Genomic DNA, 20,924 nt, shown 5'->3' with positions numbered 1-20,924 from the left:
CAAGGAAGTCCCACAGTCTGGGTGCGTTAGGCGCTCGGGACGGAGCGACAAGAACGCAGAAGAAAGGCGAAGAAGTAAGAGAACCTACACAACGTAGGTCGCGGCGCCTAGCCTCCAGCAGCCTCAAAGGACTCGGTGTCGCACACCCCATGTGGGGGGGGGGGGGCACACCCGCGACAGAGCGAGACCGAAGAGCGGCTGCCAGCCAGCTGGGCGAGACGGGGAGGTCGGCATTGAGACAAAACGAAGGTCGACAACTTCGTCGAGTTCTTTAAAGCAGTTTCAAGAAGACACTTTACTCCAGAAAAGGATGTGTGGACTCCACACCCGCTGGGGAGGGTCGCGCGTCTTTGGCTGTGTTGAGCGCGCGACGGCTGCGTTGACGCCCTCGTGTCAACTCTGACGGCCGAGAGAAAAAGTCCAGCTTTCCCTCAGTTAGGAACGTCTCATTTTCTCGAGTCTTATGTCATGGATATGAACTCCCTTCCTCGCGGTGGCATCCAGAGATCCACCACGGGTTATGTGCGTGGAATTCTCGGGCAGCCTCAGAGACAACGCGCGGCGCGTGCAGCGAGATTGGCTTGAGCGGCCTCGCTGTGTCGATCGTGCCTCTCTCTGTTCGGAAATTCCTTCTTCCACGCTCGTTTGCTGAGATTTCTGACCGCTCGCCGCTGTGTTCGAGAGAGCGTCTGACGCTCGAAACACCAGCGACCACGCGGAGTGCAGGGATCTGCGCCAGTGTTTTCTGGATTTTTCGCATTCGTGTCGATTTCTCCTTCGCTGTGCTGTCTCTTCTGTTCAGTCGCGGAGGACGGGGACTTCTTTGGGAAGAAAGGGTCCTCCGCGTCGACCTGTGCATGTGCGGCAGACCACCTGGAAGGCAGAAAGATCCCCGTTTCGCGGCGACCTGGAAACTAGCGAGTGCTGCGGCGGTTGAAACGCGGAACGCCAGTCTCTCTGTGTGCTGTGCTCTCTCTCAGAAGTTCCCAAACACAGGCAACCTGAAGCTCCGGCTGTCACCGAGCGCCTCTCAGTCCTGGCCAGTCAGGTGTATGTACACCGCGGGAGTTGGCTGTTCAAACGCAGCGAAACGCGGACCGAGCACCATGGCGGTTTTCCACAGGAAGCAGGGGACGACTGAAGTTCGTTTTTCGCCGGTTCTCCAGCTCGACTGAGTTGAAGGCTTCTTTCTGCTCGCCGCGCGGCATTCTCTGTACATTTTTCCGTTTCGTTTCTCGTCTTTCGTCCCTGCGGCGGCACACGATGGGGAAACCCGTGCATCTGCGCCCACTCGCCCCAGCGGTTCTCTCGCGCCGTCCTCCCGCCGCAGACCCTCACGAGGGCGGCTGCGCATTTCAGGCTTTCCTGTCTTGCGCGAGAAGGTTCCACAGAGATGCTCGATCCAGAAGTTCCGACGCTCCACTGAGTTTCGCACCGCGACCAATTGACCGCGTTCTCGAGTCTCGGCCGTCCTTCGCGTCGACTCAGACGTGCGTCGTCTCCCGCTGCAGAGATGGTAGTCTGCTCTGCGGCCGAGGAGAGGCAGGCGGGGAACGCAAGCAAGGTGGGACTGTCCAGCGCGGAAGACCCAATGCAGATGGCGGTGGACCGAGCTCGGGAGAGAGGCTGCCGACAGAGGAAAAGGGGGGGGGAGAGACCGAGGCGGCGACGGCTCGTGACAAGAAGGCGAGGGTTTCAGGGAGGCCTCTCGTTGGTCTTCGAGAAAAATCTGACACGAGCGCTCGGCAGAAGCACACCGTCTGCGACCGAGAGACGCTTCTGCGGGAAATGGACACACATGCAGGCGACCACAAACCGCTGTCTTTTGATCTGCCCAAAGACGCCTTCCCCTCCCAAGGTGATCTGCTCGTTTCTGGAACGGATCCGTGGCGCGCCCTGGAGGATGACGCCGCCATTCTTCACGCGTTCTTCCCCTCTGCAAGGCGATCCGCCATTGCTCGGAGACAGCGTGAGTGGCGATCACAGGAGACAAACGAAGAAAGAACACTGGAGAACGGAGACCTCGACTTCCCGAGCAAGTCCGCTGTCTTCGTCTCAGAGCGTGGATGCGACTTCTCCCCAGTCTGCTCCTTGGAGAAGAAGACGAGAAGACCCCCGAGAGAGAGAGAGCGAGGGAGAGACGTCGAGAGGCTCTACCACAGTCAAGACCTCTTGACTCCTCCTCTTCGACGGTACCTCACCTTCGCAAACAAGGAATGCATTTCCGCCATAGATTTTGCTGAGGAGGCCCTGAACTCCCTCGTCGTCGCTTCTCCACGCAACGAAAACCTGGACCGCACGCCGAGCTCATCTAAGTCCTCTTCTTCCTGTGTCTCTTCTTCTGTCGACTCGTCGTCTATCTCCTCAACCTGTGTCTCCTCTTTACCTTCTGATGCGCGGAGAACAGACTGCGGCGGGGCTTCCACTGACTCTCCTTCGCATCTGTTTCCGGCGGAGGAGGAACTCTTTTACACGAGCAGATTTCTGGAAGGGTTTTGCGGGAAGGCTGTGGCGGAGACGGCGAAGGAGCAGGCGGTCGCGGAGCTTCTCAGCTGGATGTATCGACAGAAAGTCTGTCGTTCTTCTGCGGTCGCTGCCTCAGAGCCAACCAGCCGCGGTCGCCACTCCTCAGACGCTCTCCAGGCGAGTCGCGGAACGGGGAACGAACAGAGCAAACAAGTCGAGGGAGAGAGGAGGCGAGGAGAGAGAGAGGACGAGGAGATCTCCGTGTGCAAGGAGGCGGTGTGGCGACAAGTAGAGGCAGCTGCGCAAGCGGCAGAAGTCGCAGACAGTCTGAGCGTGGAAGTTCTGGACGGCCGATGGGTTTACTATGAGCGCCCTTCACCTTTCGATCCAGGCTACCCCGTCATCTGTCGAAGGCGCTTGCCCGGGAAAAGGGAGACAGAGACTCATCGCGAGAGGGTGCTTCCATCCGACAGAGGCTCTGGGGAGAACGCAAGGAGTCCAAGCGAGGAAACGCGGTTCCAGGAGCGCGCGAAAAGAAGGAAGGTTTCCAGTGATGCATGTCCCGACAACACTGCAGTCAAAAAGGAGCGGATATCTTCGACGCCGCTGAACCGCAGGGAAGCTTCTTCGCCTCCTTTTTCTTTTCCTTCGTCGCCTTCTTCTTTTCCCTCGTCTGCCTCTCCCTTTTCTTTGGATTCTCCTTTTCTGCAGCATTCGTTCTCTGCGAGTTCTGGGAGGGAAGAAGACGGTCGAGGAGACATCGACGCCAGAGCGAGGAAGCAGAGAGAAGCTGCGGAGGAACGCAGCAGTGAGGAGGCGCCACCGCTGCTCACGCTGGCGGATGTGATTCAGCGGGAGAGGGATGAGAGAAGGCGACAGCGAGAAACTCGAGAGGAACGAGATCCGAAGCTGGAAAACCTCTTTTTGTCTCGTGTCCTCGAGCCTCCTGGTCTTTGGACAGCTCTGGATCTCCTGCGTGGCGAAGAGCAGCTTCTAGACGTCGGCAGGCTAACAACTGGTGACGCGGGAGAGGAAAGACAAGATTCATGTTCTGATCGTTCATCTCGAGTCTCGCGAGTCTCAGACGCAGAGAAAGCGCCAGAGGAGAGACAGGAGGCCGCGCGCGTTAGCGATTGCCGAGTCGGCGCGTTGAAGGCGTTCGACGAGGCTGCGATACTCGGTTACACGCGGTGTCTCGACAGCTCAGAACGGTACACACTCCACTTCAAGGATCTCCTCAGCGGGTCTCGCTTCCCCGCGTCGTTCTGTGGATCGTCCACGCGTCCCTGTGTCTCCTCTCGCGTCACCGCTCAGGCGTCTGCTCTCAACGGGCAGACAGAGAACGAAAGGTCTCCATGTGTACGGAGAAATCGGCCCTCTGCATGTTCTTGGGATTGCCAAGAGTTGCCTGGCGTCTCTCTAGGCTTCGTCAAAGACTTCGAATTTTTCGCCGTCGGCGAGCCATCACCAGGTTCTGAACGTTGGCACAACTGCACGCGAGAAGTGACGGAGTTAGCAACTGAGAGAGACCAACAGGGAAACGGGGTACTCGGCGCTGCGAAGCACCCAAGAGTGCTCGGGTGTATGTACACCTCAGTCGACCCTTGGACAGGTCGACCGCACATGCTGCGTCGGTGTCTGCTCGCCCTGCATCGGCCAAGCGACTCTGTTTTCCCGTCTTTCTTTTCTCCTCTGTCTCTCGCGTCTCTTCGATCTTCTGGGATCGCGAGAAAACATGCGCGCAACGCAGAGGCGAGAAACTCCACTCCGCACTTGGAGGTGCTTCGCGACGAGATCGTCCTTGATTTGGTGAGACAGAAGAGTCCGAAACAGCCCACCAGTGTTGTGCGAAGTCACAGAACTGCACACCTCAACTCCTCGACTCCAAAGTTATAAGCAGCGATATGAATGCCAATGTGAGTTTACAGGCAAATACATGCATGTGCTTGCACAGGCGTTCTGGTCGGTAACCTCCTGCAGGGTCATGCCCATTTGCGTTTCTTGTGGGCTTCTGCATGTGTCTGTCTCGTTCTTGTTTTTGTGACGATGTCTTCGATTCTCTCGCGCCAGAGAGCGCCGTGTCTTCTTGAGAGTCTTCATTGGCTTCGCTGGCACAGTTTCCTAAACCGTCAATCCTCTGTTCGTCATTCTCGTCGCTCGTCTCCCTCCCGTTGCCAGGGTTGTCTCTCCGAAAGGACGCCGACGCTACAGCCGCTCTCACTCTTCTCTCTCCCGGCATCCGACAAAGACGCCCTCGATCCTTCTCTTCTCGGAGGCGTAGAGTCTTCGCTGTTTCATCTGCATCTCTGTGATTTGACTCAGAGCTTACTGTCGCAAAGCACAAGGAACTCGCTTGTCTGTGTGTCTTCTCTCCACGTTGCTCTGGTGTCTAGCCAGCCTTCCTCGGTGTCGCTTTCTCTCCACTTTCTCTGTTTCGTTGCCTCGAAAAACGCATTCTTTTCAGAGCGACGAGACGCTCTGGGGTGCGATGCATGTCGCTCTCGGCAAGACACCTGACGGCCGCTTTTTCACCATCACGGCGACATCTCGCTGTCGAACAGCCTCGTGGATTCTAAGGTGAGGCATGCGTCCGCCGCACAACGCCCGGGTCAGCTTACGACGCTGCGTCGGAGTCAACAGTTTTAAAAGGAAAATCCAGATAGGAGCATCCTTTCTACTCATGTGACACAATGAGACATATATAAATATATGTATATATATATATACATATGTATACGTGTATACATATATATATCTTTATATATGTGTACGTATAATTATATATATATATATATATATATATATATATGCAAGTATGTGAAACTGTGTCTATGTGGTGGTGACAGTGTGTCTGCACGTATAATATATATCTCTATATGCATTTGTCTCCTTTGGTGACTGCATAAGATGAGAGAAAGGCATGGCTTTACTTTTGAAGTGTTACCTTGAGCGTTTCCTATCTCCTCTCTGTCTGGTAGGCACTGCTGTTGTGCGGCGGTGTATAGACACCGGACGGCGAGGGGTGGAGTGACTGAGGAAGGGCTGGGTGTAGGTTCATTCAGGAAAAGGAGTTGCATGCTCGATGTTGTTTTTTCTCAGCGCGACAAAAGCTCTGGACACCCCGCTTCCAGTGATGGACGGCCCGACGCACTTCTTCACGACGAGGTATCGCTCGCTGTCTGAAAGTTAGCTGGGAACTCTGTTCAGTTTGCAGAAATCCATGCTCCGACCGTGTGTGTCCGTACTCGCGCAAAGCGAGGGATCGTGCTGGCATGCATTTTGAGGCTGATGGGAGGCGGTGGCCTGCAGCCATACACGCGTCGAGAGCGAGCGGGTGAAGCTGCAAGTAAGAGACCGGGGTGAGAACATTTGCAGTCGGGAGTAACTTTCCTCTAGATGGCAAACAACTTCTGACGCCAGAGCGAGTCTATTCTCCGCAAGGACACAAAAGGGTGCCTCCGAAAAACATCCTGACTCCAGAAACCATTTCCAGATGGAAGTGATGATGCCAGAACCGGCGTCAAGGTCGACTCCGAAAATGGCTTTTAATGCCCATTGAACACCGCCAGTTGAAACAAGACCTAAACGTCTTTTTCGCAAGTTTGGCAAGACCACAGATCGCTGCTTCGCCCAGGTGTAGGACTCGCTGCATAGGTCCCTGCTTGAGTGTGAAGGCTTGGTACCTGTACGACAAGCATGAGTGCAGTGTCTGCTCCGAGACCGACCTTCCCAAAGTGCAGAGAAGAACAACCTGAGGGGTGGGGGAACTCGGCAGCCAAGCAGCGCTGCTACGAACTTTCTGAAATCCCCGCAGACACCTGAAGGAAATGCAGCCCAGACACGGAGGCCGTCCTTGAGTGCATGCGGTGCTCCTTTCGTGCGTCTCCCCTTCTCCCCTTGTCCGAGCTAAATGCACACAAAAGCAGAACGGACAGCTGTGACGTGGAACTTGGGACTGTCTTGTGTGCGTGAATACGGCTTACTGTTCCCTGAAGAAAGGGGATCTGAACTGTACACGCTCGTCGCAAGGTCTCAGTGTCTCCCTGGACGAAATCGCCCTCTTTACTCCTGTTTGCTCCTCTAGTGCATGCGTTTGTTTCTAGGGGCAAGCATCTGCTTCTTTTCGACGTTTCGCAACACAACGCCTTCTCAGCTTTTGCGTTGTCTCTCGAGGCCGTTCTGGAAAGGCAGGGTGTGCAGAAAGTCGGGGAAAACTCTTTCCGGTTTCCCCTGTCTTCTTTCGACTCGTCTGCTCCTGTCTCTCCTGGGGACGCGTCAAGAAGAGCCATCTCGCCGGGCATGCGTTATCCTTCCTCAGAACCAATGACAAACAATCTGAACGCTGAGACCTCGTTCGCGCCTTCTCTCTCTGAGTCATCCTCAGCACCTCCCGACTCCTCTTCCCTTTCGTCTTCCCTTTCGTCTTCTTCTCTTCCACCTTTTCGGTCTTCTTCTCTTTCTTCTTCTCCTTCGCCGTCTGCTCTCTCCCCCTTGGACAGCGTGGAGGCAGGAGCTGTAGGTACACTCCGGTTGATTCGTCTCTTTCATTTGTCGTCCTTTCTCTTCTCCGATTTGGACTTGACACCACGTCACATTGCAGTGTACGGGCTGCGATCCCCTAGCTGTCCTGTCGTCGTTGTCGTCGAACTCGCCGACTCGGAGACCGACCAACATTCTCTATCCTCGTCTCTCTCTGATTTGCCGAATTCGTCTTCCTCCTCTGACGCCTCTGCTTCGCCACCATCTCCCCCTTTCCTCTTCTTGTCTTCTTCATCCTCTTCACTGTCTTCCTCTTCGCTGCCTTCGTCGTCTCTGTCGCCTTCTCCTGACTCTTCTCTGTCTTCTCTTTCCACTTCCCCCGCTCTGCTTTCTTGCTCATCTGTGTCTCCTGTTTCCTCTCGCGAGAGCTCAGCCGCTCAAGCGTCTCCATCCTGGAAGTCGCAAGCCACAGAAGTACGCCTGTCTGCGTTGAGCAACAGTTCGGGTGTCGGCGTCTTGCAGCCTGGTGTGAATCACCATACTTCGTTTCTTCGTTTTCTGCTCCAGTCTCCGTTTGATCCTTCCCTTCAGTGCTCGCTTGATCTGAGGACAATGTCCGTTCGAACTCAGCGACTGCACACCGTCGACCTGGAAATCTTGAAAACGGCTGCGAAAGTCTTTCTTCTCCGCTTTTTCCCGAGCTTGTCTTTCACCCCCTTCCTTCTCCGAGACACCGAAAACACCGTTCTTTCCTCTCGCTCCAGTTTTTCTTCTTCTCTCTGCCACTCCAACTCTTCTTCGACTTCGAGTTCCTGCTCCCCTCTATCTCCCGTTCCCGCTTCACCCTTCGCTTCTTCCTCTTCGTCTTCTTCCTCTTCGTCTTCTTCCTCTCTCTCTTCTTCCTCTTGTTGTACGGCTCCGCATTTGTCGTCAGCGGCTTCCGACTTCTTTGCTGCCGGTCGTCCTCGTCCTCTCTCTCTTGGAGAGAGGCGGTCGGAGCCTGAAGAAGCACCTGGCTCCGAAGTCACCTCGAGCGAGAGAGCGGAGTCTCGGAAAGAGAGGGAGGATGCCGAGAAGCCGCGAAGAGTGGAGGAGCTGGGCACCGTTTCGCTCGCAAACTTCGAGGGCGCAGAGCCTCCGTGTGGAGACAGAGAAGACGACGGGGAACACGGTTCTTTCGAGGGCAATCCACTCGGCAAAGTCGAAGTCATTTCCCTTCCCTCGCGAGATGGAAAAAGTCTGATTCCGGTGACCCTGTTGCTCCCTGCCAATTTCGAAGCTGAAGCTCGTGGCGCAACGCTGGCTTCCCAAGACAAAAGGGAGAGAAACGAATGCGAAGGAACAGCCCAAGAGAAGCTCCAAGAACCCACAGAGAAGGAATGCGCAAATCCCGAGAATCTCGCTCTGACGAAGAAGACGACCGAAGATCAAGATCGACCCGTTTTCACGTTCACGATTTCAGTCCATCCCTTCTCGTCGCGATTCTCTCACCTCTGCTCTTCTTCCACTACCTCTTCTACCTCTTCTACCTCTTCGTCTTCTTCGTTGTCTTCTCCGGTTTCTTCTCTGTCTTCCTGCAGTGCTTCCTGCATGTCTGACTTTCGTTCACATACCGACAAGACGTTCCGGAGTTGCTCACAGCGATCACACGGGACGGATGAAGCCTTTTCGTTTCGTTGTTGGGGTGCCTCGCCGCTGTTGCTGCTGGCCTACGGGGCGTACAAACGTCCTCTTGCTGTCGCCTTTTCACCGCTGCATTTGTTGCTTCTCTCCCTAGGGTGGCGTGTGGCGTTCGTACACTGTCGAGGCGAAGGCGCAGGAGAATGCGAAGGCGGCGAGAGCGGCCGGGGGCTGCAAAAACATGAATCGCTTGACGATTTGGAAGACGCCGTCGACGCATTTGTGGCGATGAACCTCGCGGAGAGAAACTCCATTTTCCTGAAGACGTCGTCGGCAGGAGGCGTCCTTGCAGGCGCCTTTCTCGCCTTCCAAAAACTGCGGACTCGGATCCGCGGCGTCGTCATTCGCCATGGATTCTTCGACGTCTACACGGCCATGAGAAAGGGGAGTGGAGAGGCGAGGGAAGGGGGAGGAGAGGAACTCAGGGGAGAGGACCAAGAGAACTCGAGGAAAGGACGAGAAGCGAGAATGGGGAAAGGGAAGGAGGAGGCTTTAAGAGAAGAGAAAGGAGAGAGCTCACGCGGCGAGGAAGATCCACTTCGTCGACTGGAGGAAGCAGAATGGGGGAATCCGAACTGCAGGGGAGAAGATGAGACAGATGTGGAGAGAGAGGAGAGAAATGCACATCTTGGAAATATTCTGTCCTACAGCCCCTACACGAATTTTCATCCTCCCCGAGGGTATCTCCTCAGACTCGCGAAAGCGAAGCCTGTGTTTCCGCGAGGCCGTAGTCGAGACTGCGTCGCCTTGTCGTCGAAACCTGCTGCTCGCTCGGCGAAAGGGGGGGACCTGGTGGAGGCCCAGGGAGGCTTTCACTCGGAGAATTCAACAGAGAGAAGAACTGGGCGCTGGTCAGGAAGCAACAACGGAGTCGACAGCGTCGGACAGCAACGCGGAAAGCGGCTGGGCAACGGCCAGGAAGAACGTCCAAAAGAGGTGAGAAGCTCGCGGGAAGACGCGCTAGAGCCATCTTTCCAGGAACGAGAGGAGGAGATGGGGGTCGAGTTCTTCGGTCGAGACTCCACAGGGGAAAGGCGAAAGGACCTTTGTTTTCCTCCGAGAGGGAAGGCGTGTGGAGAACATGCGACCCGAGTCCGAGACTCCGACTGGGAGTTTCCCTCTCTCTTTCTCTCGACCTCTCTCGGTGACGGCATCGTGAAGCCTTGGCACTGTGCAAAGTTCTTAGGGAAACTCGAGACGATGAGAAGCCTCGGAGAGAAGGGCGTCTTCTCCGTTCCAAGAAACGCCACAGAAAGCGACAGACACAAAGAGCTTCTCGGAGAAGCGAACGAATCGAGGCACGCGGAGAGACAACTCTCGTCATCGAGGAAACGCCAAGACGAAGGAGAGGCCAGAGGCCAGCAGGCTGCGAGCGCAGCTGCGGGAGCACATGCAACGAGCATCTGGAGAGCACAGGAAACGCATAGACTGGAAAGGAAATCGCATGCAGTTCGACACACACACATGCCTGTTGGTGACGGAAACTCGAGGCCCGGAAAGCAGTCTCTCTCAGAACATCACGCAAGCGGGAGAATTCTCGAGCGAAATCCGTTTCGCGAAAGCCACACTGCAGACGAGGTAGACGCGTGCGTTAGTGAGAGAGACCCCGGGGAACATTTAATTTTTTTCAAGCTAAAAGGCGACGCCGAAGGGCACTGCGGGAGTGAAAATCGTATGGCACAGTATCGGGACGAGGCAGAGGAACTCTGCTTTTTCTACAGAGTTCTTCAAAACGGTGAAGACAAAGAGAGCCGTGAATAAACGTCGAAGCCGCGTACACATGTGTCTTTCTGACCTCCCGGCAAAGAAGCCAATGTCCACCTAATCGTCCCGTTCTTTTTTCAAAAAGAGTGACGCTCTATCGTGCAAACGATTGAAACCAATGCACGCCACAACCCCATCGACGCCGACGCGGAGTCTTGGCGACTCCCTGAAACCCTCTCTCGGCCGCGGTGTCTCTTTCCTTTCTCCTTCATTTTCTCGTTCTGGACTTACCAATTTTCGCGCTGCGTTCTCTGCAAAATTCCTTCTCACGCGCCGGACTCGCGCGAGCGCCACCTGCAGCCTGTTTGCGTTCGTCTGTGACGGTGTCGGCGCGTCCAACGAAAAATGCACTTTGTCCGACACCCGAGACGCGCCTGAAAAACACTGAAACGGACTCCAGTTACGACGCGGTACAGACCAAGTGCTGTAGAATTCGACCGCACACACCACCACCCGACAGGACTGCTGAAGACAGCGAACGCTGGATTTCAGTACCCTCCGACAAATAGGGTGTTTCCCGCCGGTTCGGTGCTCGGCGCAGTGTGGAGACGCCTGACGTCTCTCGTTATTACGGGAGACAGTCTCTTGCTCAGATGCTCGTGTGATCAGGATCCTCGTGGTCCGACGGGGGCAACGACTCACAAGCAACTGCGCCTGTGTCTACGAACGACGGGGTCCACGGACAGGCTAGTGTGGCAGAAGGCTTTTTCGGCGTAGGTGCCTCCCATCGTTACAGCTGCCGGTCCTCTCTGCTTTACAGCTGCGTTTCTGTGGGCTCTTCTGTACTCCGAGTGTGAGACCCCAAAGCGAAAGCTTCGGAACGTCTGCGTTCACTTCGAGCCTTGACCGTGCGTGTGTTTTTTCCTCGACTGCGGTTCCGAGTGAAATGTCATTGACTTTTTGCAGACGTCCGAACTTTTAATGGTGTATCATCAGACGCAGGGAGGTCAGTTGTGAAAGGCGTGTCGAATTCGCAGCTAGCTAGCTAAAACGTCATTTTCAGTGAAATCGTCGCACGGCTGCTCTGCGACATGAAACGCACTTGCTTCCACGGGAGGACATGTCCCAGAAAACGTTACTTTATTTCAACCTGTGATCCACGGTCCACAGTGCAAAGCCACGCCCGGCGCGAGACCCCGACGCACCGGGAAAATGCTTTCGAAGGATACCACACAAAAACCACAGAGAGCTGTGACCTGTGTCTCTGTCGTAGGTCCCCCCTCGCATGAACAAGGAGTGTGCGAAAACCGAATCTCACGGTCTCTCCACTCTCTCTGTCTCTCTGAACCGTGGCGTGTCAGTCAGCCTCGCGCTCGTGAAAAGCACACGATAACTGAATCGAGCTCTGTGTAGCTCGATCCGTCTCTTCTGAATTCGTTCTTTGTCAGACCGGAAGTTGTTGTCAACACAAAAGCAATTCGACGGGACAATCCTAACTGAAATACACCGCTACTAACTAAAAAATTCGGTGCTTCAACCGAGGTCTCCCTAGATGACTTCTCTACAACAGTCCTGCTACGTAAAAAGGGTTTCCAAAAGCCCAGGCATTTCTACAAAACAACGCACAGTTCAAAGTCGTCGCGAAAGGCGTTCAACTATTCTCAACCGCTACCAATGCCCTGCCTGGCTCGACCGCCAGATCCTGCCCGCCTACCTACGAGGCTTCCCACGGTCAGACTTCGTTTTTCAGCGGTTAAAGTTGGGCTGGTGGGTCCGACTTCAACGATGTCTTTCCTTGTCTCGCTGAGGGAGAGAACATAAATAGACCGCTGGCATTCCTGGCGACAAGTGCTCACCGCTCGCCCACACACAAAGCCTTCTTTTCCACGTTGCTTTCCCCACAGAGTCCTTAGCTCTTTCCCTGCGTTCAACGACTCCGTTGGTGCTTCTCCATGCATCCGGCCTTTCCTTTTAAAGCGATGCTTTCTCTCGACAGCCAGGAGCTCAACTCCGTCCCTGGAAAACTCTCTTGAGCAGGGGGCACAGTGCTCAACTCCCCTCCCCCCCTCCCCGCCGCCGCCCTTCGACGGCTGTCGAGTACCTGCCGACGTGACTGCCTCCCCAGAGCAATCGAGAGAAGTACGAGAATCTGGGAGAGCACCTCTGCGAAGAGTGTGATTCCCTTTCACCTTTCAACGTCGACGAACGCCTTCGTCTGGAAAAGACCTTCTCGGTCACCCCCCTCCAGCATTCACATTCGCTCGAGACGTTTCCGTTCTTCCCGTGGCTCCACCTTCTTTTCTCGTCCTTTTTACCCTCGACTCTCAAGTGTTGGCTTCTCAAACCATGGCTAGACAGTCCCCACTTCGCATTCACAGACACACACTCAGGCCGTCAAGTGACGGAGAGTGCATCGCTTCGGGGGGTCCTCAAGTACAGCATCAAACATCCTTCAGAAGGCTTGGCCTTTGCATCGCGAACACCGAGTGAATGCCGTCTTCAGGCGTCGGTGTCTCGGACTCGAGGTGAAACAGATTTCCTTTCTTCACAATACGCCGTTCTCCCTCCCCCGACTACGAAAACGGCATTGCGCTGAAGAAGTCTGGGTTTGAAGGCGCGGGACAAGACAGAGAGGCCAGCGAAGTCTTCGCGTCCTTCCGTCTCGGTCGAGCGCGAGGAGGCCTGCCGCGAACATCTCCACAGCGTTCCATCGCAGACTGCAGCCCAGCCGGCTGGACAGGGCCGCCGGCAAAAATCATTTCGTAGCGAGACCTGCCTTGTGCGTCTTGAATGGTCCAGACCCCCCGACTCGTCGGGAGACCGTACGACCGTGGAAAAGCTGTGTGAGTCGGACGCCTTCCTCTGCCGCCTTCGGTGAGTCCCAGAGCTCCGAGAAAACGAGACACCGGCGCACAGAAGCCCCCACACGGAGATCCCAGCGGATGCTCAGAGGCGAACAACGCAAGCGCTTCTTGCGTAGGAAGCAAACGGCGAACGGCCTCTAGCGCTGCATGCAAAGACACCACATCAGACGAAACTTGGAGACACACAACAGACACAGAAAGAAAACTCCCACCCAATGTCCACGACCCGCTGTAACCACCAAGGCTCCCGACATGAACGCAGAGCTACAGCGAACAACCAGGGATACGCAAAACAAAACAGACAGGCCCCAAGCATTTGCTTCTCTCTCTCAATCTCTTTCTCTCTATAGATACAGAGACATGAATACATATATACATATATATATATACGTACATGTATATATATATATATACATATATATATATGTATATGTATGTATATACACATTTACATATTTCTAGATGCACGTGGAAGCCACTGTTCAGAGACATTAGGTTTTCATCGGATTCTGCGCGGTCACAAGAAAAGCAGGAACTGCTTAGCGGCAGGTCAAAGGCGATTTAGGAGTTGAGCGCATGGGGCTTTGGGGAAGTTGGAGATTCTTGTTCTGACGTTCGTTCAACATCTCGTTCGAGAAGAAGCAGCAGAGTGGAACTTTAGGCTGTTGCACATCACCTACAACAGCCTCTTTCGTATTCTTGTGTATTTTAATTCACATGACTCGAGAAGTCTGTAACTCCTCTGGGCGAGTGCAAACGGGAGTGGACGCTGATGAACAGGTGCAATCAGCCTTGACCTCTTCTCGTGCCAAGCATATGGACAACGCATGCAGCTGGCATTGAACGCACAAGCGTTCAGGCGAGCCAGTGTGTCTCGTATATTTTGACGAAAAGCAAAGACTCGTGAAAAAAGGGAGAGCTGCTTTCAGAAAGTGAACGAGGAAGGCGTTGTCTCCGAAAACTGTCTGTTCTCTAGATATGAAACCTCCGGAGAAACTGGTGTACGCGACGAGTCAAGACGCCCTACCAGCGCGTTCTTCTTTCTCACGACCTGCATCTTCTTCTTCAAATGCCGAAACCCAAAGAAGGTACTTCCCGAGGAGACCCTGTTGAAAAGCTTCCAGGCGTCTGACGTCGACAACCTGCGCTCCTCCCTGTCGACGTCTTGGATTCTTCGCTTCCAAACCGACAATCTCAACCACGAGTTGAAGCTGAAGAGAAATTCGCAAGAAGAGAGACTCGCCTTCCACGGTGTACCCGTGACTGCACAAGCTCTTTCATTGACGGTGCTGGCTTTGGCCAAACGCCCTTTCTGCTTCGACTGCGGAGCCAGGGAGGCTCAAACCGCACTGACCGTGATTGGAGTTGAAGGATACAGCTAGCCAGGTTCATTATGACTGACAAACACTGGACTGGATTGCTGCAGACAGTGAACGCGTTGGAGCTCGAAAGCGTTGACGGCTCAGAGACAAAGTCTGGAGGCACGAGCACGGCGCATGGGGTGGACGAGGAGACAGAATCGCCGAAATACCCTTTTGTTCGAAGGAGTGGAAGGAACACTGCAAACGCATCGAAGAACGACGAGAGAGAGAGAGAACTGTCGAGGGAGAGGAACTGCTGAACTCGAGAGAGCCTCTCAGTGAGACAGAAAACACAGACGAATTACCGACGTGACCTAGACAGAGACACCGTCAGAGAAGAAACACCACGGAGGAAACGCGTCTTTGGAGACAGAGAAGCGCAAGCGCATGCATGCATACCGAGATCCAGGAAAGTCAGCTTCAAAACAAAGGTGGTTCGTCGCCTTCAGCTGCTCAACGCGAGTCCTCCCCGACTAGAAGACAGTTCGTCCAGCAAAGCAAGCCAGACTTGAAGAGCACACGAAGTGACTGTGCACTTGAGAGGTGACTAGGATTTCAAAAGAAAGGGAACAAAATTACCTGACGAAGACGCCGAACCAAGGCCTTCATCCAGACCTTCGCGCTATCTTCTGTATCCTCTCTCCAACAGGCACTTAACAGCGCTCTGACAAAAGAGAGACAGACATCTCGCCTTGCAGTACAAGCACTGTGATTTACGAAACTCGCACAAAAACATCGTGTATGTACTGCATATTTCAGGGTACACAATACACGAATAGACACACCGAAACAGGCAAGAGTGCATCCCCGGGTCTCCATTCACTTTTGAGTTCGTTTTGCATGAAACCTGTCCCAGTGCCAGTTATGACTCCCTCTAAACTTTACAGCAACACCAGCCTTTGCCCTCAGACGAAAGTCGCTGCTAGGGAGGAAACGCAAAGACGAAATATGTGCGTGTACATCTTCATTGTAAGGAGACTCGTGACCAAAAAAATGCGATAAAAATTTAGCATCTGCCATTGAAAAATGAGGATACAGGACAGCTTCGACCGCGAGGTATCAACAGCTGCAGGGTGGCTGGAACCATTTAAAGGTGAGCTGAACCACAGTGAACATCGTGATTATTGGACAGCTTGCCTGCAAATGCAGCGAAAAGAAATACGCAGCACTCCCGAGAAACCACACAGTCGTTAATCAAAAAAATAGGAAGTCGCTCTGGAGCACCTTCTCAGTTGTATCGTTTCCTTCCCAGCTGACGCCTCCCCCTTAAAACGCTCTGTCTGCGGCAGAGTGTCGCCAGAATCGCGATTGAACGCGTCGCCGCAGAAAACGAACTCTTTGAAAATCGGTACACGTTTCGAAAACATTCTCCACCCGAATGGACTTACAGAAACGCAGAGACGTATGTCGTCGAGGGAGGAAGGTCACTCCACAAGTTGGGGACAGAGTCCCCCTCCTGCAGAGACGCAGAGCTCCCGAGTTCAGCGAGGAAAGGCGTCAGGGAGAAACAGACCGAGGCAAACAGTGCGAGCGCAGGACTCGCGTAAAAGTGATTGACCTCCCGTGAAATCCACGTCCCCATGTTGTCGGGATCGACGCCACTATCCTGAGGAAGAAACAAAAGCGCGCTCATCCGTCTCAGCTGACAGGGGTATCTACGGAAAGCGACACACGATGAAAATTAAAAAAAACGCCGCAAAAATATTCCAAAACCCGCATCCTTACGTATGCGCATTCTATGCATACGTGGATACGCGAAGAATGTTCCCAGGGAGGGGGAGGTCGTCACACACACTTGGTACTAGCAGTGGAGAAAGGCAGAAAGGAAGTCACCTCAGGGATGTTTAGCATTTCCGGCGTTCCTTGATCGCATATCTCATCTCCAGACAACGTGAATCGTTCTTCCACCTTCTGCCGCCAGTACTTATCTCGATCCACTTGACCGAGATATCTAGCTTTTCTCGCTCTCCATATATATATATATATATATATATATATATATATATATATTCGTGTTTTTTATGCGTTTGCGAGCACCGACGCAGCTCTTCTGAGTTGGGTATGATACCGCGCTAGGGGAATACAGGGGGAAAATTCGCCAGAAAGCAGCTTCTGCAGAGAAAAAGGGAGGCTCTGTCGAGAGCGACAGTCAACGCTCGTGGCTAGCGAGCGAAAGTCTGTAAACGCCTGGAGGTCTGGGAGGCCTTATGAGTTCCGTAGACATTGCAGGGCGGCCCAAGCCGTCGACAGGCTGGAAGAACATTTCCACCGCGAAACAAGATGGATTGTTTCTCTCAGCAGAAGGGGGATTTCATTTCCGGAGAAAGGCGTGGAGGTTCCGAGGTGGAAATCCGGAAAAAATGAATTACCTCTGCGAGATGCTTGAAGAAATCCTCAAGATACACGCGAAGGACACGATCTCCAGGCGGAGCATCGACATCCCTCGCGTCCTCAGAGCCGTCAAGAGCACGGAGAATTTTCGTCCTCAGAGACGAATCTGCAAAAGAAGCGAACAATGAAGGAAAAAAAATAGAGGTGTCTTCAGAAATCCATGGAGACGTATCATCTGGCGGAATAGAGACTTGTAGAAAAAGAAAAGAAGAGAGTCGGGAAAGGAGACGCTCCTCCTTGAAACAAGATTCGCAATCGACGACGAGAGTCTGAATGCGTGTACGAAGCCGAAAGGCCAATCCGCTGCATGCAAGGCAACAGTCTATCGACGTCCTGTCTCCAAGTGATGTGGGTGCGAGAGAGCAGTGTCTCTCGACTTTCCACCGAAAGAAGGTCCCCACAGTCGCCTAGAAAACATGCGCGCCGCGAATTACACAATGCCTCCCGTCACGACACTGCGGCTTCCACAGACCTTACAGAATCACGGCAGTTTGAAATTTGTAAATGTAAATTCTCATGCAGGCCTACTCAAACAATATCTCCGCATTTATGTAGAGACATAGAGAAACACACGCACACCTGGCATGACAGCAATCGACACCGATGCCTCTCGAGCATATGTACATAGTTATATACACACACACATATATATATATATATATATATACGTATCTAAAGACAAGTGAACTGATATATATATATATATATATATATAAAAGTCCATCTACAGTTTTAGATGAGAATGTATACGCATTCAACGGAAACTGGACTTGCATTTGTATCCGAGGTATTCTTGAAGGTCGTGAATCAACATGCTCTCGTCGTGGGTGTGTCCCGAAGTAATTCTGAGAAAAGCAAGAAGCAGAAACGCGTCTGATCAAGCCAGGACGAAAGCGTCTCCACTTTTTTTCGACTGTCCTCTTGAAACTCAGAAATTCCGAAACCTGAATTCTCTGAACCACGCGTCCACTTGTGAGCACCTCCTGCAGAGACGCGCTCACGATGACCCACACGGAATCTCCACAACTGTGTTTCTCTATTCACACATAGATAAATGTAAATGAATATTTGTGTAGACATGATCACACACACACACATATCTATATATATATATATATATATGTAAGTGCCTATACGTATATGCTGATGTAATTGTTTAGATACAGTTCTCTGTCTAGGCGGTCTTCTGCGTCTCGAGTTCTGCGAGGAAAGTCTCCATCGGGTCGGCGTTCCGCCTCCAAGTTTACCTTTGCGTCCAGTATATGTGTTCGATGAGAACCGATCCCCAGACGTAGAGGCTTTTGTCGCTGTTTCCGGCGCAGCAGCAGGCGTAGCCAATGCAGGCTCGGACGTACTCGACGACGGAGGTTCGCGTCTTCAGGCCCTGCGCGCCGGCGAGGTACGCGAGAGCGAAGCGGTAGAGACTGATGGGAGCGCATGTTCTCTCGGTATGCTTCTGTGTGTAGAGAAGCTGTGGAACGCTGGGCGAGAAGCGCTTGCGAAGGTCGGGGGGCAGAGGCAGCGGCGCCGGTGCGACGAACTCCGAGGAGCTCTGACCTGCCGAAGCGCCTCTCGCGTACAGACTGTAGTGCCTAAAGAAGAACATCTCCGTCAACGTCTCCAGCGTTTTACTGCCCAGTTCAACGAAGTGCTCGAACAGCCTGAACAGCAACTCGCCGCGGACGACTCTGAAAGTCTCGGACGACCTCGAAACACAGCGAAGCTCGCGAGGAAAAGCCGCGAGAGACAGACGGGCCAGGCACCACGGGGAGGCAAGACCAAAGGAACAGGGGGACAAGGAGCAAGGAAACGCAGAGAAGGTTCGGAGGGGAGAAGAGGAGGGCAAAAACGCTCAGAGAGTTCGGAAAGTGAAAGTGGAGCTTGCAGAAAGCACGGCGGGCAAGCGCTGAACTGAAAGAGAGGAGAGCCAGTGCACGATTTGCCGGGAGAGAAATGAATGACAGGACTGAACGAAACGGAAAAGAAATGGAGCCTTCACAGTCCACTGACGAGGATGGCCGGTGCCGTTTTCGTGTATGTGTATGTGTCTGTGACTGTGCGGTGTTGTGGTGTGCAACGTTTAACTTTGTTCCACTCGGCGTTTCTTGTACTTCTTCGTGCATAGCACTCAAGTATTTTTGAGATTGCCTCGAGAGCTAGTGAACGTTTCCCCAGACTTTGCTTGCTTCTAGATTGTTTGTCTCTCCTGTGGAGTTCTTTCTCTCTTCAGAGGCTCTTCGTCGAAAGATGACCTTTCGCCGGCGTTCTTCTCAGCGACTATTTCTCCTTTCTTTGGAAGCGCATCCTTTCGCAGGGCTCCCCTCTCCTCTGTCCAGCAGCGCTTCTTTCAGCATGCCTGTAGCTCCCCCCCCCCCTAAGACGGGCATGGCCTGGCGTTTTGCTGTCTGGCGTTTTTTCGGATTGGTCTTCCTTTTCTAAAGCTTTAGAACTCGTTTCCTACCCGAAGCCTTCGTGTCGCACTGGCCTGAAGACTTCTTCGTAGTCCCCTTCACACAAATCTGGTTCCTCGAAGCCGAACCACAGTCTGAGATCAAGCCAGGTGCGACATCGCTGCGAGTTGCAGAGCTTTTCTCGAGCCTTCTCCGTGAGTATTTGTCCTCTTTGCGGGAGAGTGAGGTCGTCTTCTCCCTCCCACTGCTCTGCCTCCTTCGCGAGCAACGCTGCCCAGAGGGAAGGCTCATACTCTTCTTCTTCGCCGCCGCGGCGAGCGCGCGGTCGAAATTCACACGAGGCGCAGTGCGGCACCTGCGTCGCCGAGGAAGGGTGGATCGTGAGAAGTGCGCTCGACGCCATTGGAAGGAAACGGAGGAAGGAGAGAGCAAGACAACGCGGAGAGGAAGCAGAGGGAAGGAGGCGAGCGAGGAACTGGGGGACGACTGGTGGATACACGGGGAGGGCGCCGAACAACGACGATGACTGAGGAAAGACAAAAAAACCGACGCGCAACGGAAACAGGAACGAGAGTCGAGGAAGCAGACGACAAGGAGAAGAAAGGACAGGAGCAGAAGGAGCAGCAGCTGGGAGAGGAGGTCGTGGAGATTCGACTCTTCGTTCTCTCTCTTTCTCTCCCTCACCTCGTTCTCCTTGAAGCCGGTGGAGGCTCTCCTTCTCTTTTCTCTTTTCTCGCGCTAACCCCAAGAAGCGAACACCTAGGGAAGAGAGTTCTCTCGCGCCTCATCGCAAAAGCAGCGTGTAGCGCAGAGACAGAGAAGAAGAAAACCGCCCACAAATCCGACGCATCTCCAGAAATGAACACTACCGCCTTTGCCTGCGCGTGGTCAGGGAGAGAGCTGGACGTCTCTCCGGCGAGGGAGGCCCAAGGAAAAGCAGAAGCCGAGTGGCAACTGAAGACAAGGGAGACACAGCCGATCTCGGACGATTTAGATAGGAGGACGGTAGCCAAGACCCGCGCCTCCGTTCTCCGTCGGCGAAGAAGGAGGCCTTGACTGCTCACAAGAGCGCGGAAGAATGGAACCGTTTCCTGCAAGTCGATCCAGCGCGAAAAACTCAGAAAAACGAGAGAAGCCTCGAGGGCGCCGCGACCTCCGCCGCCGCTCGAGTCCGGCGTTGCCGCGGGAAGCTCGACAGGTCAAAGAGGCTTTCGTTTAAAGGAGAGTCGCAGGTGAAAAAAGCAACGCTGTCCTTTTTCATCAGGGAAAAACTGGGGGGAAGTACTCCTCAAGAAATGGACGCGAAACACCAGCCGCGCTGCACCCTGCGGGTGTCTTCTTGTCTTTGACTTTGAGGAGTAGGGACGCCTGAGGTGAAGCTCGGAGCTCTGCGCTACAGTCTTTCTCGTCATTCTCGTTTTTCGCGAGGAGTCAAATTGTTGAAGAGACGGAGAAGCCGACGCGTCGCTGTGCGAGAAAAAAGATCCCCGCAAGAAGGCTCGGAAATTGTCGAAAGCGTCGGGACTAGCCGAGGGGAGAGAGGCGAGGCGAAGAGAGAGAGCGAGAGC

At 53.8% G+C, this 20,924-nt stretch overlaps 2 protein-coding genes across 2 annotated transcripts; one reads left to right on the top strand and one right to left on the bottom strand.

Annotated features, from left to right (window-relative positions):
• The first annotated feature begins 289 nt into the window (after positions 1–289).
• On the top strand, positions 290–11,091 carry TGME49_219485 (hypothetical protein). Its single transcript, XM_018779846.1, has 4 exons — positions 290–4,275; positions 4,931–5,043; positions 5,566–5,631; positions 6,570–11,091. The coding sequence occupies exons 1-4, from the start codon at positions 1,264–1,266 to the stop codon at positions 10,384–10,386; spliced, it is 7,008 nt and encodes a 2,335-aa protein (XP_018634799.1). The 5' UTR covers positions 290–1,263; the 3' UTR covers positions 10,387–11,091.
• A 202-nt stretch (positions 11,092–11,293) lies between these two features.
• Positions 11,294–20,355, bottom strand: TGME49_219500 (hypothetical protein). Its single transcript, XM_018779847.1, has 9 exons — positions 20,041–20,355; positions 19,407–19,882; positions 18,193–18,606; positions 17,720–17,790; positions 16,924–17,051; positions 15,943–16,160; positions 15,134–15,218; positions 14,221–14,404; positions 11,294–13,336 (listed from the first exon to the last, which is right to left on the bottom strand). Exons 2-9 carry the CDS (start codon positions 19,757–19,759, stop codon positions 12,903–12,905), a joined length of 1,887 nt encoding a protein of 628 aa, XP_018634798.1. The 5' UTR covers positions 19,760–19,882; positions 20,041–20,355; the 3' UTR covers positions 11,294–12,902.
• Between the last annotated feature and the right edge of the window lie 569 nt (positions 20,356–20,924).

This window comes from Toxoplasma gondii, chromosome XII (genome assembly GCF_000006565.2).
Source record: "Toxoplasma gondii ME49 chromosome XII, whole genome shotgun sequence".
NCBI lineage: Eukaryota > Apicomplexa > Conoidasida > Eucoccidiorida > Sarcocystidae > Toxoplasma > Toxoplasma gondii.
This window is presented reverse-complemented; position numbering and strand designations above follow the sequence as displayed.